Below are 16,020 nucleotides of genomic sequence, written 5' to 3' on the forward strand. Positions count from 1 at the left end.
GGCTGGAGGGTGAAGAGTGGATGTGGAGGACCCGCCCACTCGAACTCCTTGTCTTCCAGGTCCCAATCGTCAGGATCCTCGACAAACACTCGGCCAAGTGGAGCGTCAGATCCTCCTCCCTGGCGAGCACAAGATGTCACACATTTGTTACAGTCGAGACCAGAAATGGAATCACTCTGTGCTCAGCTCAAACGTTGCAGTCATTTTGTATCACAGCTCAAACAACCCGCAAAGTATTCTAGAGTGAACAGTTTTAACTTTTGTGTAACCAACCATATCTGATACATGTTTATTATTTTTTTTTCCAAAATTCCCTTACTTTTGCGGTATCTAATGTTTTATTTTCTTCTGCTAACGCCATTCTTACCTGAGTTTTCTTATGTCAGTTTCTCCAGCTAACACAGGTCTCACCTGGGTCTTCCACAGGTAGACGGCCTTGGTTGCGGGCTTCATGGGGTTGTCGTTGAGGTCGTCCACCAACACGGTGAGGTGGTGGGTGGCGGACAGGCCCTGAGCGTCAGACACCTGCACCGCCACACTCAGCTGACGGTGTTGCTCCCTGTCCACAGCGCCTGCCGTCCACAGCTCCGCTCCGCCGCGCCCGCTGTCCAGGCCTGCCAGCCAAGAGACATCAAGGTGTGCATAGCATATATGAGAGTAAAGTCTGATACTCAAATGAGGCGTTGACTGATTGGGAAGGTAACTGGTATGGAGACACTACACAAGGGCATGGCAGCGAAACATGCATGAAGACTTAGTTGAGTACCATTGCACAACCCTCTCATAGCTAAAGAAACCTATAGCTTTGAAAAGAGTCAGACGGGCACTACTCACGAGGGTCAAACTTAAGATTGATGAGAGACAGGATGTGGGAAGGGTTTGTGGGTGCCAGGGAGACTGTGAAGGGCGGGCCGTGCCCCAGCGCCCACACGTCAGGATCTGTCGCCTTGAGGACACCCAGGAGAGAAGGTGGGCTGCCCTCCGTCACGTGTAGGAGTGTGGGTGGCAGGATCGCTGGTGGACAGTCGTTAACGTCCTCCACAGAGATGGTGAGCGTGGCTGTGGCCGAGCGTGGCGGGTGGCCGCCGTCCACCGCCACGATCAAGGCCTCGCTAACGTCGCCTCCCGGAGCCTCGCGGTCCAGCTGCCGCCGCAACGTTACATTGCCGTAAGCATCCACGTCCAGAGCATCCCAACCTCCTTCCAAACTGTATTGCACACTCTGCTGCCCGCCCTGCCGCACCGGGAGAGACAAATTTCACTTTTTTATAGGGAATTTCTCTGTTTAGATCAGGGAGTGTGCTAAAGAGATCACTAAATAGTTGGAGTGGGCAAGCCGCGCGCGCGCGCACACACACACACACACACACACACACACACACACACACACACACACACACACACACACACACACACACACTATAGCTTTACATGTCAAGCTGGGTCCGTATTTATGACTATATTTCTGTAGTAATGATATATGCATGGGAATAATCTATATATCTACGGGCCATGGCACGCACACTGGTTTATGCGTAAATTTTTCCACAGTTTGGCTTCTCCCCCTTGAGAGTGAATAAGTAGGTGGAAGGGTGGCTGGCTAGATAGATGATAAGTCAATGGGTGTGTTTATAGAGGGATGCATGGATCGAGTCAGTGGTTGGATGATGGATGGATGTGGTTAAATAGGTAGATGGTATCAGTGTTTACTGATCCATAAGCTGCCATCACGAAGCCTGTAGTCCAGATGTTTGGGTTTACAAACATTTGCGAATTACGTGCATGGTTTTGGTACTAAGTGTCTCGAGCACAAAATGTCCTAAGTCCTATTTGTACTGATGCCAATTTGTATTGAGGATCATTTAGCCTGGGTACCATCCGCCCCAGTAACAAGTGACTGTAACTCTTCCCCTCCCTCCCTCTCCCTGCTTTCAACACTCACTGCGTCAGGGTCATGGGCAGGCAGTGTTGCCAGCAGCGTGCCGCGGACGGCGTCCTCTCTCACACTGACGTGGGCGTGTGGGTGGGAGAAAAGCGGAGGGTTATCATTCACGTCCTTCACGCGCACTGTGACCCAGGCAGAGTCCACGTGGCTCAAGTCCTCCCAGCCGAGTGGACCCTGAAATGAGAGAGGCCGGCGAAGTGAAGAGAGGACTTGTCTGGAGCAAGTAAGGACTGAATGATTGAATAGTTATAACATGGACAACGATATAACATCAACATTTAATGTAGTACTGAATCAGAGAAGAAACTGGGAAAATAGTTCTGAAGGTTTCATCAATTCACTTCCACTATCCGTCCAGCCCGACGTACACCAAGCTCCCTCACCTGGTCTGTCACTTGCACCCGGAACTTAAAACCTCGGCGGTGACTCTCTTGCTCGTAGTCGAGGCTCCTGAGGGCGAACAACTGACCAGAAGAACCCGAGGACCGCACACCGAACATATCCCAGCCAAGGCCGCTGCGTGGCTCCACCTGGAAGGACAATCCAAATCTTACAATACATTCTCAAGGCGTCATGGAATGTTATATTTCATTCATGTTTTTTCGTCACCGAGGTCCCTTCCTTCATCTAACCATCCTTCTCATAGTCAAGCCTTCCCTGTCTTACTCACCGCCTCGTCATGGACTCACCCTGTAGTGGAGCGTCGCGGAAGCGTCCTTGTCAGCTGCGGTCAGCTCCAGCAGGGTGGTGTTAGCGAGCGGTGCAGCGCGAGGGGTTTCCTGCACCTCCACCTCCCAGCTGCGGCGGGCGAGGCGAGGCGGGTTGTCATTCTGGTCCACCACGCGCACCACCACCGTGCCTGTGCCTGGGAGGAGCGAAGGGAAGAGGTAAAGATCTGGCTGTCTGTCTGACTCCTGGTTACTGTCATGAATGCACCAATAATGTTGATGTGGCTGATTGTTTAAATCATGTAATCGACACTCACCCTTGAGTCCTCCTCCGTCAGCGGCCACCACCTGCAAGCGGTACTCGGGAGTAGCCTCGCGGTCGAGACAGCAGCGCTCCGTCCGCACCAGGCCCGTGTCAGGCTCCACGCTGAAGATAGCGGCGCCTGAGGCCTCGTCCACCACGTTCTTCTCGATGGCGTAGGTGAGCCGCGCGTTGCTGCCGTCCGTGGCGTCATCTGCGTCCCACGCCGACACCACTACCACCGCCGAGCCTGCGTGCGCCCACGGTATGAATGACCCTCACGTTATGGGACCCCTGATCACACGCACACACACACACACACACACACACACACACACACACACACACACACACACACACACACACACACACACACACACACACACACACACACACACACACACACACTTGTTTACACACATGAGGAATGGGGCAGTAGAAGGGCAAGAAAAGCGTGAAGAGAGATCACGCAAATTTGTGGCGACTCACCAGCTGGGACGTTCTCCTGCACCTGGCCCAGCATGGTGGCGTTTGGGAAGACAGGAGCGTTGTCATTGATGTCCTTGACCACCACCGTCACCACCGTCTCCGCCACGTGCACCTTACCCTCCCCATCGCCAGCTGAGATCTCGCGGAGGGACGTGCCCATCACGCTGCAGCCTCCGTCGTCTTGTTGACTGTTCGAAGAAGGACTGGAGACATCACGACGCTCTCTCAATCCGACACCGTGTCCTGAAGGGTCTGAGTGTATCCTGTGAGGTTTCTCTGGAGCTGAGACTAATGTGATCGGATCGCCGCCGCTTATAAAGGTTGTCGTGCTGCCAGAATCTCCAGTGTCGAGATGGGTGGAAGTGTTATTGTGTTGACAAGGTGACGAACACAGCGTAAGGCTTTGTTTCCCCTCACCAGGCAGACCGAAGCCTTCCTCCCTCACTGCCTCACTGTTTGTCACCAACCACTCGCTATCAACACGAGAACGTTTCCAAAAAGCTCGTGTGCTGCCCTGCTGATGGTGAATGTCTTTGTCGTCCGGAGCTGCAACCACTCGAGTCTTCCTGTTACTGATGCCCTGTTGAGACATGTCACGCTTTCTCTTGTTACTGACGCACCTCCCGCCGGTACACCTACTGTCTGACAGGTGAAGAGCTGCCGCTGTCCTCTTGGTGTGGTCGGGGCCTTGGTCTGGGTTCCGGTGGCCCCAGCTTACCTGCCTGGGAGTTGAAGCGCCAGTGTAGTCATGGGAGAGGTCGGGTATTCCTTCTTGACTCTCATCCTGCCACTTCCCGTCACGCACCTCCACTCGCAGCCTCCATATGCTCATCCCGTAAGGTGGGTCTCTGTCCAGCGCCTGCACCGCCGCCAGGAGCAGTGACACAAGAGAGGCAACAGAAGATTATAAGATTTTACCTTTTCCCACCTTTTACATATAAGAGAATAGTACTAAAGCAAGTGCCTAAAGAGTTGTACGTAAGTATGAGAAACAAAAATCTCTATGTAATATTGTTCAATAAACTCATACCTATAGGAATTACATGTAGAGGAATGGTTGACTAGAAAAGAAATGTTTGCCAATGCACTACAGGGATCGCTGCGTTCAGGACTGGCGGCTTCTTGAGGCTTCCATAATCTTCTGTGTTCTATGTACATTATGAAGTAGCTTGTGAGGCAAATTGTTCAGTAAATAATTCTTAGGCATCGAAATAGTTAAGTAAAGCTACGTACAGGAAAGACTGGTCCTGAAAAATAAACGTGTGTGCAGCAAGAGTATATCATTGTAACCCAAGGACAACAGCGAGCCATATTCTAACGTAGTGTGACTGTAATATGTTGTGTGCCACGGAATATAAAACCAAACAAAGCCAGCCAGACCAAATAATGCAGAGTGAATCCGGCGTGGCGTGGCGGCCGAGCGTGGCTGAGCTATTTGTCTTTTCGAGCCTTGTTTTGTGATCCAGGAGAGTGCATGATGCTTTCGCTCTCTCTCTCTCTCTCTCTCTCTCTCTCTCTCTCTCTCTCTCCTAGCAATGCCTCATTTCTGCACACACTTCTTTCTCCACATCGTTCGTCTCCTGCTATCTCTTGAGAAAACTCCCCGCCTCAATGCTACACATGACCGTCATCTCGAGCGAAGACCCACTGTACGTACCCGCAGCTGGATCAGGTCTCCGGTGCGAGCGTTGATGGTGAAAAAGGCTCCCTCCTCTTCCTCCTCACCCTCTCCCCGTTCCACCCCGTCACCGCTCACTCGATATACCAACCGCCCTGCATCCCTCTCGTCCACGTCCACTGCCTCAACCTGCCGCCCATACGATACATACATTTATTGGCAGTACTGCCAGTCATGACTCAAACAACTGGCAATAGTAGGATGAGAATTAAGCATAAAAAGTAAGAACAATTGTTTTAGAATCGAATAATCTGGTCTTGATTGCGTGTTATGTGTTTTTAGGTCAGTTTTAAGTCTTTAGATCTGCTAGAAATGTATCAAAAAGGGAGTAAGTACAATAGACAGGAAGAGAAGCCGTGAGGAAAAGGGAAAAATAACTGTAGTAAACACGGGTTAGCAAAAACCATTTTATTTCTTTCCGGTCCTGTCCTGCCAGTTCTAACTCCCTTGATCTGTTGGGTAAGTAAAAAAAAAAAAAAAAAGGATGAAATGCATTAGACAGAAAGAGAGAGATCGTGAGGGAAAGGGAGAAGATTAGTACTATAAAAGAAGATTAGTTCTAGTAAAGACAAGAGTTAGCAAGACTCATCTTTCCCCCTCCTGTTCTGCCTCATTTCCTGCCCTTGTGCAAGGCCTCACCCTAGTAATGGTGGCTGGGAGATCTCTATCGTCCTCCTCGACAACTGTAAGGCGCTGCTCTGGCTGCAGGAATACCGGTGGGTTGTCGTTCACGTCTGTCACCTGAACCATTATCAGGGCACGAGCTGCCGCGTTCACACCTTCGGCAGCCACCACCAGCTCGTGCTGTGAAGGATGAAGAGTACAGTCTCAGGAGCGATGGTACGAAGGAGACTGTGTTTTAAAATTCACGATAAAATAAAGCTGATAGACCATTATTTTCTGTGTATGGTTAAGAAAAAGGAAGGGAACAGTAACTCTATAAATAAATGAATATTAGCTGAAGCTAGAAACCCGTCCTGCATTATTGATCACGTTTTTCTCAGTCTATTAAGAATGAATGAGTTAAATTTTGAACAAATTGTCAGCAGACCAGAGGATCTGAGATTGATGAAAACGTTTGAGTTAGTGGAAAAGAGAGTGACAAGTTTACAGAATATCGACCGTGACCGTATACACCAAAACCGTGCAGAAAATACGAAGAAAAGAACCACAGACGTAAACTCAGACGAATGCGAGCCGTATTTCTTGTCCTGCCAGTAACCCGCAGCCGTGAATCACGTTTCTTGACCCTCAGTTCCTCACGCGCCTTCCTCCGCGCCTTTATGACCACCACAACGCTTTTCACAACACGCGAAGACATCATAGAAATAAACTAACTATTTGACTTCTGAGAGAAAAAAAGCTGAAATAAGAAGAACAACAGTGCGGAGTAAATAGCTTAACTAGGGAAGGTGGTTCAGCTAGACCTAACGGTGCCGTCTGACTCCCCCATACTTATGTCTCAACTCATCCACGGAGAGAGTGAAGAACTCCTTGATCCTGATGGCGATGGCAGTGGGATCGGGCAGCACTGGGAGGTCTGCCGAGAACCTCTGCATCACCAGCGCCCCGAGGTATCCGCCCACCAGGAATATCACCAACTCTAACACCATGATCATACGTCCTCGATTCAATGTTACTGTTGCGAAAGAATATCAATGTTGGTTCTCAAAGGTGACGAGTGAAGCGACGTGGAAGCTTTTCAGTTTGATCTTGATAATTTTTAAGATACTGTGGTTGAAGTTACTGGAGAGTTTTTAGACGTGCTTTCATACATCAAGTGAAAGGCTGACAATAATTTCCCATCATCAATAGGAAAATATACCCCATGATAATCTGACTCTCTCTGTGGCCTTTGAGATACCAAGGCACTTCAGAACATGAGCCTACACTAAGCTGAGAATCTGTTACCGCAAAATTTAACAGATGATTTTTATTTGTGTGAGTAGTGGTCTGTGAAAGGATAGTTACATAGACTCTCACTCTTTTGGGTATGTGGAAGTGTTTGGATTTCCTGATGCTGAGGGGAAAATAAATAACTCCAAGAAAAAAAGACGGCGATTAGATAGAAAAATGGACACCCAGGACGAGAAAAGCAGCATAAACAGCATCTCTAATGAAGCCTTTCACAACAAACAATACAAAGTGAGAGCCACAATACAATAAAGACGACGGCTCCTTCCACCCACCGCTCCGTAAATTTACAACTGCTGGCTCTGGCAGGAGAGGAAGAAAAGACTGCACGGTATGAAAAAAAAATATATAATGCATGGAAATTTTACAGAAATAAGAGGAGTATATTGGGAAAGAGAAAGAAGAGGAGTAGGAGAAAGAGGACCACGAAGGAACACAAAGAAATACAAAAGAAGACAGCATCTGTTGATTCTCACGAGATTGTTTGAGGAAAACTCATATTACCTCATATACAGTGAGAGAAATAGAATAGCATAAGAGGAGGAGGAGGAAGAGGAGGAGGAGAAGGAGGAGAAGAAGAACGAAGAGAAGGAGGAGGAGGAGGAGGAGGAGGAGGAGGAGGAGGAGGAAAAAGAGGAGGAGGAGAAGAAGAGGAAGAGAAGAAGAGAAGGAGGAAGAGGAAGAGGAAAAGGAACAGGAGAAGGAGGAGGAGGAGAAGGAAGAGAAGGAGAAGCAGAAGCAGAAGGAGAAGGAGAAGAAGGAGGAGAAGGAGGAGGAGGAAATGAATGATGAGATGGACGAGGACGAAAACGAGTTGAAAGCGAAGAATAGAAAACACAATGATGATAGTAATAATAATAATAATAATAATAATAATAATAATAATAATAATAATAATAATAATAATAATAATAATAATAATAATAATAATAATAATAATAATAATAATAATAATAATAATGATGATGATGTATATAATGACAACGACTACAATGAGAAAATGAAAAGAAAAGGAGAGGAAAAAGAAGAACCAGCAAGAGGAGAACGGGATGAACAGAAGAAAGAAAAAAAACAACAAACATATAATGTGAGAGACTGGATTAGCAAAGGAAGGCAGATACGCTAAAGTCTTCCTCACCCTGCGGCTTAGCTCGTAGTCCAGAGAGGCTGCCAGGCTGAGAGTTCCCGAGCGCTCGTCCATGCTGAAGAGGCCGTCACTGTTGCCAGCTGCGATGCTGTACCTCACCTCCGCTCCTGATGAGATAGATAAGAAGAGTAAGGTTAGGTTAAGTGAGGTTCAGTTCAGTTAGGGTTGGTTAGATTTAGGTATGCTTCGTTTTGCTTGGGTAAGTTCGGTTAAGTTAGATTTGGTTAGGTAGGTAGGTTATGTTACGTTGGGTTTGGTTGGGTCAGGTTACCCTCTTCAGTACCATGACACGTTTCCATATTCATTCTGCTTACTATTAGGTGATTTTATACAGCTTCAGAAATTTATGTGGGAATTAGAAAAGTGAACACTGTGGCAATTAATCTCCTGACCTCCATAGACCATTCCTATTGTTAATATAATCGTTTAATCACACTCAAAACTACTGGTAAAAATGCGTCCCAGTACTAGTGGGGTTAAGTGAGGTTACACTAGGTTTGGTTGCACACACACACACACACACACACACACACACACACACACACACACACACACACACACACACACACACACACACACACACACACACACACACACACACACACACATAGACACCATTGACATTAAGAGTGATGATACTTTCTTTCATCACTGTACCCTATGCATACTACATATTAATCACCATCACACTATTCAATACTCTCTCATAATGCATCAAAGTAAATAATAAAAAGCACTCACAGGGATGTTTGCTTGTACGAGTATATACCAATCAATGCATATAAAAGCTTCTCTTCCTTGTTTCTTTTTCATATGTATTTTTATTTTCTCTCGTGTGCGTGTGCAGTAATAGCGAGGGAGCAATAGCAGCAGCAAATTGTGTACCTTGGCCACGCTGCAAACCTTTAAGCTTCGACAGTGCAATTCAACTGATGGAGTCTACGTATCTATTATTCCCTCTGTCCTTTTTTTTTTTCTTGCACTGGTGAAACAAATGATACTGTATTGTTATTTTGTAATACACGTAAGAGACACACAATTACATTTCCCTTCTATTACTCCTTTTTTATCATCTTTTATCTTTAGTCATATTTCTAGTGTCATGTTTAGTGCTGAAGGCGAGACTTATACAAGTATTGCTGTCCTTTGTATCTCCTCTGACTCTCAAATGTATTTGTTCATCTCACTATTCCGTTTTCGATATCCGGTCAGGTATTTCTAATAATTTTATTTTACATATTCTTTTCTCCGGGCACTTCCATACTGTTTTAGCCATTCTTTTATTCCTTTTCAAGTGTATTTTTTTTATGTTCATCTTAACGTTTTGTGAAATAGTAGCTAACCACTTCTCTCCTACAGGTAGATAGTTGGGTCGTTCCAGTTTGTCTCCATGTGGTGTTGGGAAGTAATGTTGATCACCTTCCGCTGTACATCTTTCCACATGTCTATACGAGTCGATGTTTCACAACTCGCCTTCATCATTGTCCGACAATTGCCTTTCCCTCAAGTCTTCCCCAATGTAGCCCGTCCACCTCCACCCTTGTCCTCATCTTTCCTTTCCTCTTGCTCTGGACCTCTCTCTCTCCATCACTCTTCTCCCCACATAGGAGGCACCGTTTGGATACTGTATAAAGCGGAGGTGCCGGGCCGAGGGCGCTCCAACCACCGACACTTGATAGACTTTTAACAACGACAAATTGGCGCTGCGTTGTCCCTCGCAAAAACGCTGCATTCACTGACCCTGCCCTGTTCCTGTCAGTGGTTTGGAAGGGTGCAGTGAACGCAGTCGGAATCTAGGATACGTCCGCTGGAGGCAAAATGTGGAGGTTTTACTGAGGGAACCAGGGTATTCATGAATTAAGGCTTGGAGAGACGTATGTCCCTTGTATCTCAGAGGGAAGGTGAGGCAGTGACGCGAGTGTATCGAGAGAGATGAAAATATTTGAGTAATAGCTCTAGATTATGGGGAAGGAAGGAGAACAAGGAGATATAGAAGTCGGAAATGGCTATACTTGCCATTATTGTAAATGAAGACGAGGCACGACTAGAGAAGGAGATAAGAAATGTAGTATGAATTATGAAAAGAAAAGTTATAGAATACTGCAGAGATAGATAGATATATATTTAAAAGATTGATAGATAAATATATATATATATATATATATATATATATATATATATATATATATATATATATATATATATATATATATATATATATATATATATATATAGATAGATAGATAGATAGAGAGAGAGAGAGAGAGAGAGAGAGAGAGAGAGAGAGAGAGAGAGAGAGAGAGAGAGAGAGAGAGAGAGAGAGAGAGAGAGAGAGAGAGAGAGAGAGAGAGAGAGAGAGAGAGAGAGAGAGAGAGAGAAAGCATGTTGTGTCACTGAGCTAATATATAACGAAACAAACCGGTGCAACGCGGACATAATACAACAAAACATAAATCACAGCTACAAATAAGCAACGTCGCACTGGAAAGGGTGACATGAGGGGAAAACTTGTACAACGGCAATTTTTTTCCCTTCACTCAGCAGAATCACCACACAAAACTAACATTTTCGCGGAAGGAAAAGCCAACACTGTAACTGGAACACAATATCTCTTCTACCAAACACCACTGGCCGCGCTACATCTCGTGGGTCTTGTTGTTGAAAGCTGGATTTAGAAATTTGAGCCAAACACAAACACGAAATATCCAATTATCGTGTATGCCGGATGTGGCGAGATACCGTGACACATTGTAGTAAATATGTGAACTCTTTTACTCTGTGCTAATACGTGTTGTGTGGTGCAAGAGAGAGAGAGAGAGAGAGAGAGAGAGAGAGAGAGAGAGAGAGAGAGAGAGAGAGAGAGAGAGAGAGAGAGAGAGAGAGAGAGAGAGAGAGAGAGAGAGAGAGAGAGAGAGAGAGAGAGAGAGAGAGAGAGAGAGAGAGAGAGAGACTAGACACGTGTATATTCTCTGAGTCAATATTCTGTTCGGTTTGTGCCTCTTCACTTGTCTCTCTCCCTCCTCTCCTTCCCTCCCTCTCTCTCTCCATCCCTCGCCGGTATCAAAATGCATTCACGCAACAACTCTCTAACGTTTTCCTTTATTTTCGTGACCTTTGCGGCGCTCGTGGACTCGAAATGAAAGCACTACTGCGACTTAAATCTTATCGATGTAAAGTAAGATTTTCAGGTAAGGTTTTGCATGGATATCCTAGCTCTTAAGGGTAATAATTGAGGTGTGTGTGTGTGTGTGTGTGTGTGTGTGTGTGTGTGTGTGTGTGTGTGTGTGTGTGTGTGTGTGTGTGTGTGTGTGTGTGTGTGTGTGTGTGTGTGTGTGTGTGTGTGTGTGTGTGTGTGTGTGTGTGTGTGTGTGTGTGTGTGTGTGTGTGTGTGTGTGTGTGTGTGTGTGTGTGTATGTGTGTGTTGCAAAAGAGGTACAGACTAGAGACGAAGCGAGACACTGGTGCTGTATCCTGTTTTTTAAGGCTGCGTGGTGGACAGCGAGTGATTGCATCTTCCACATTTTATCTGCGCTGGTGTCGGGTGGAGGAGGAATAAGCTGTGTGTATTGGCCAAGTGTGGGAACGGAAAGGCGGCAGGTTCAGCTGAAGGGAGGAAAAAGGAGAGAAAAAGAGAAATCAAGTCCTGTGAAAATAGATAGATAGGTAGAGAGATGGATGATTTTTTTTAGAGATAGACGGACAGATCAATGGATAGATTGAATGATTGATTGATGATAGCTAGATAAATAGATAGACAGTTAAATAAAAGAATGCATAGATACTGCTACTGCTACAGCTATCACCACTACAGTTACTTATATTACTATTACAAGCAGTAATAACAACAGCAACAACAAAAGCCGGAACAAACCAACATAAAGCAACACGCCACACGTTACCTATAAGCTTAGTGTCAGGCAGCAGTCTCCCAGCTTACCGTGGTCGTGCGAGGCTGCCACGGTGAGCACAGCGGCCCCCAGCGTGAGGTCCTCCGGCAGCGTGGCACAATATCGGGACGAGGAGAAGTGCAGGGGAGATGCGCTGCCGCCGGGGAGGAGGCGAGTGGCTGAGAAAGAAAGAAAGGATGGGATGAGTGATAACAATAACAGACAATTAAGAATAGGCAAAAGATCTCAGGTTGTTCTCTCTCTCCAAGAAGGTGTAGGGATGTTTCGGCCGCAGGAGACTTGATACTCAAATCTCCCCAATGTGTCTCTGGAGTCAGGCGTCTTGATTACAGGTTTAGTGTGCGGGGCATGTGAATCCACCAGTGTCAATATAACGTACATCCATTCGTCCTCCATCCACATACCCACCTCCCATCAACTCATCCTCTCAGTGACACCCATCCACCCACTCGCTAACACCCATCCACTCAAGAACTCGTTATAAGTTTTGGCATTCTATCAAGACTACTTCAAGCAAGCAACAATTTCTTTGGAGTTTTCGAGGATATTTTCATGACGGAGAGAATACTTTAACGAACACTGCCTCGTCAATGTAGAAAAATGCACATGAGAACCCCCAAAACCAAATATGGCCCTGGTGAAAGATCAAATTGTTTAGAAGCACTAATATTGATGAGTTATCACGCCAGTACCATCAAACCAAGATAAACACTCGTAAATTCCAAATAATAAATGGATTTGTTGTTTGGGCAGACAGATGGCGCTTCCAAATATGATTACAAATATTGTGTTTATTGGAGGTAAGGGAGGGCGGTGTGAGGGAGGAAGGGGGAGTATTAAACTGGTGTTGAGCCCAAGCAGTTTAGCCACAACACTCGCTGCAGTTAATTAAGGATTGATATCAACAATACCGAGAGAGAGAGAGAGAGAGAGAGAGAGAGAGAGAGAGAGAGAGAGAGAGAGAGAGTGTGTGTGTGTGTGTGTTAAGCCATCATCCCACTCACAAAATGAAAATTATAGATCACAAAATAATAATTATCATGCCTTTAGTTTATATCGATAAGAAGACTCGAACACCTCGCAACTCTCCGCTATTCCAGGACTTTGCTACTGAGCCAACAAGGAGTGATACATACACTCACATGCACATATTCACACATATACACATACGTAAACATATACATATATAGCGTTATGTTTTCTTTTGGATATAGCGTTGTGTGAGTCAGTAGCATCCTCTAGATCGTCGTTATAATTGTCACTTTTAAAAACAATTCAAGAATGTAATGGTGTGAACATCTTAAGTGATTATTACAGAAAAACGAATTATGTTATGAGGAACATTAACCTTTTCAGTAACATGACGCATTTTCATATTCATTCCGGTTTACTATTTCGTGATTTTACATACCATCAGAAACTCATGTATAGATTATAATAGTGAAGACTCTAGCTATTAATCTTCTGACCCCCAGAGACCCTTTCTGATGTCAACAAAATCGTCTAATCGTACCCAAACCTCAAGGTAAAAACGCGTCCCAGTATTGAAGGGCTTAAGCACTTCAATGGATATTATAAGTTTAAAAGAGTATTATTACAAGGACCACTATCAATATTACTACTCAAAAGGTAAGTATTTCTAGAACCATCAAATACCTCAATGAATATTACAGATTGAAAGGACGTATTGCTAGAGCCACCGAATGAATATACCACAGAGATTGAAAGGAGTAGTATTGCAATGACTATCTATCTTAAAACCTCACCTCATACTATATGCATACCATTTCGCCCAATGATGTATGTCTCCGATTCCCACGCTGAGAACATCCATCACAATAACGAGGAGGAATGGCCCGAGCCTCCGACCCTCGCGCCATCCAACCTTCGCCTCACAACTGTTTGCACATTCGTCTCACGTCTTTGTTCTTGCCGCGCCGCGTATCTCCATCACCTTCCGTGCAAGTTGCGGGCATCGTGTCTCTGCATTTTTCTATACTGTGAAATTGCAGTGCATCATCATCTTCTCCCGTTTTACTTCATCGACTTTTTTCTTTCGTTTTCGTTTTCTTTCTTTCCAACGTTTTGTTCTTGGTCTCAGGTGCATTTCCATTCCCTCGGGTTGGAGTGTGTCTTGTCCGGTTCTTTTCTTTTTTCTCTTTTTTTTTTCTCTCTCTCCTTTACGTCCGTATTCAGAAACGCCTTGCTTTCTCATCGCGACAGTTTTCAAGGCCACAAACACGACTAACCGGGTTTTCAAGACAGTGTCTCATAAACTTAATCCAGAAATCTTGCCAGTCCATCAACAAAACCATAAAAAAAATCATAAAAACATGAACATTTTCAGCTAAAGCCTTTGGTAAGTTGAGATGGCGAGAGAGCAAAGCGTTTAAGAGTACCGGCTTTAAGCTGGTGGAAGTGTGGTCAGTCATATTCTCTTTATTTTTCAACAACGAGAACATTTTCCCCATATGTTAGAGTGTACGAGTTGTAGGATACACTATTTTTCTTTCTTTTCAATTAAGAGCATTTTCACATGTTATGCCACTTGAATAGCACAGAAGGGATTTTCTAAATAAACTTGGGTTTTTTGGTCAATGTATCTTGTCAAGATAGTTTTCACACACTAATGGAAATGTAATCAATCATACTCTTCTTGTTTCTTCTCAACTACAAACTTAATTTTTTTCAGAAATTTTTCATTTGATAGGGGAAAGTTGACCAAGGGCAACAGAAAGTGTAAGAAAATAAAGCCCCACTTAGAATGGCAGTCCCTGTACAGTTCCAAGAGAGAGAGAGAGATGTTGCACGAATCAAATACTACACTAATGCACAAAATTTGTTTTCTATATACTTTGTAAGAATGTTTTAACAGTAGCATACTTCAACTAATTCCAGCTAAAATGGTCTAAAATCACATGTAATCCCCGTGGACAACAGAAGGGGACGCCATCCAGCGCCTGCCAGTGTGCTTGCATCCCACCACCCCTTTATGCAGCGCTGGTGCCGCCGGTGAAGGGAATACCTCGGTGGGTCGACTTTTAAATTTCATCATAATGTACGCAAACATTAAGCTTCACAAATGTAATAAAATCGTGATTGTTTTGGTGCTTGTGTGCGTGCGTGGGTTTGTTTGTGTGTATCTGTGTGTGTGGGTGGGTAGATAATGGTCAATGAAACATCTATCCATCTACCCGTCTATCCGTGTGTGTGTGTGTGTGTGTGTGTGTGTGTGTGTGTGTGTGTGTGTGTGTGTGTGTGTGTGTGTGTGTGTGTGTGTGTGTGTGTGTGTGTGTGTGTGTGTGTGTGTGTGTGTGCGTAGGTGCGTCCCCACGGATGGATAATGGTGTGTTGAAGCACTCCACCCATTTTAATTGCAATGAAAACGGAATACAATAATATTCACACATTTCCATTAAATTCCTCATCCGTTTTATGCAAGTGTTTTTTTTTCAAATGCTGAATTTCTACGCTTTGCTTTAAACTAGTTAATTTCCAAATAGTTTCAGTTTTTTCCCTCATAATCAGATCTCCCCTTTTTATACTACAGTCACTAAGATGTAACTTTAAAATTTCTTACTCATTATTTCCTTACGTATACTGTACATGCAAACAAATGTTTTTCAATAGCGTTCTGAATGTTAATAGATGAGGACTGGTGAGGGAGAGTTGGGAAGCAGAAGAGGCGGCCTGGCCATGGATTGAACAGTGATGAAATGGAGGTTAAATGTAGATTGTACTGAACACTTGATTGAATTAGACCAATTAGACCACTAACCCATAGCACTCACCTACGTACATCGGCGTGGGCTAACTTAGGGATGAGTGACCACTTTAAAACATACACTGAACTGACAGACCCTCTCTGGACTCTTACTCTAATGAAAAACTACATTAATTATTATTGCACCGACAACCACCAGTGTATGAAGCGGTTATCAACTTAGCTAGTATCACGAGAGGCTCACGA

At 44.9% G+C, this 16,020-nt stretch overlaps 1 protein-coding gene across 2 annotated transcripts in view; it reads right to left on the reverse strand.

Annotated features, from left to right (window-relative positions):
* Window positions 1-16,020, reverse strand: part of LOC123498044 (putative neural-cadherin 2) — a 54,258-nt gene that overhangs the window by 6,789 nt on the left and 31,449 nt on the right. For both annotated transcript variants that reach the window (XM_045245122.1, XM_045245123.1), the window contains exons 2-13: window positions 12,080-12,208; window positions 8,134-8,249; window positions 5,721-5,885; window positions 5,061-5,210; window positions 3,404-4,262; window positions 2,931-3,164; window positions 2,635-2,810; window positions 2,329-2,475; window positions 1,943-2,119; window positions 835-1,234; window positions 412-614; window positions 1-119 (exon numbers count right to left, since the gene is read on the reverse strand). The exon at window positions 1-119 is cut by the window's left edge and continues 45 nt beyond it. In XM_045245122.1, coding sequence (XP_045101057.1) covers window positions 1-119; window positions 412-614; window positions 835-1,234; window positions 1,943-2,119; window positions 2,329-2,475; window positions 2,635-2,810; window positions 2,931-3,164; window positions 3,404-4,262; window positions 5,061-5,210; window positions 5,721-5,885; window positions 8,134-8,249; window positions 12,080-12,208 — 2,875 coding nt within the window. The remainder of the gene's footprint in view (window positions 120-411; window positions 615-834; window positions 1,235-1,942; window positions 2,120-2,328; window positions 2,476-2,634; window positions 2,811-2,930; window positions 3,165-3,403; window positions 4,263-5,060; window positions 5,211-5,720; window positions 5,886-8,133; window positions 8,250-12,079; window positions 12,209-16,020) is intronic.

This window comes from Portunus trituberculatus, chromosome 47 (genome assembly GCF_017591435.1).
Source record: "Portunus trituberculatus isolate SZX2019 chromosome 47, ASM1759143v1, whole genome shotgun sequence".
NCBI lineage: Eukaryota > Metazoa > Arthropoda > Malacostraca > Decapoda > Portunidae > Portunus > Portunus trituberculatus.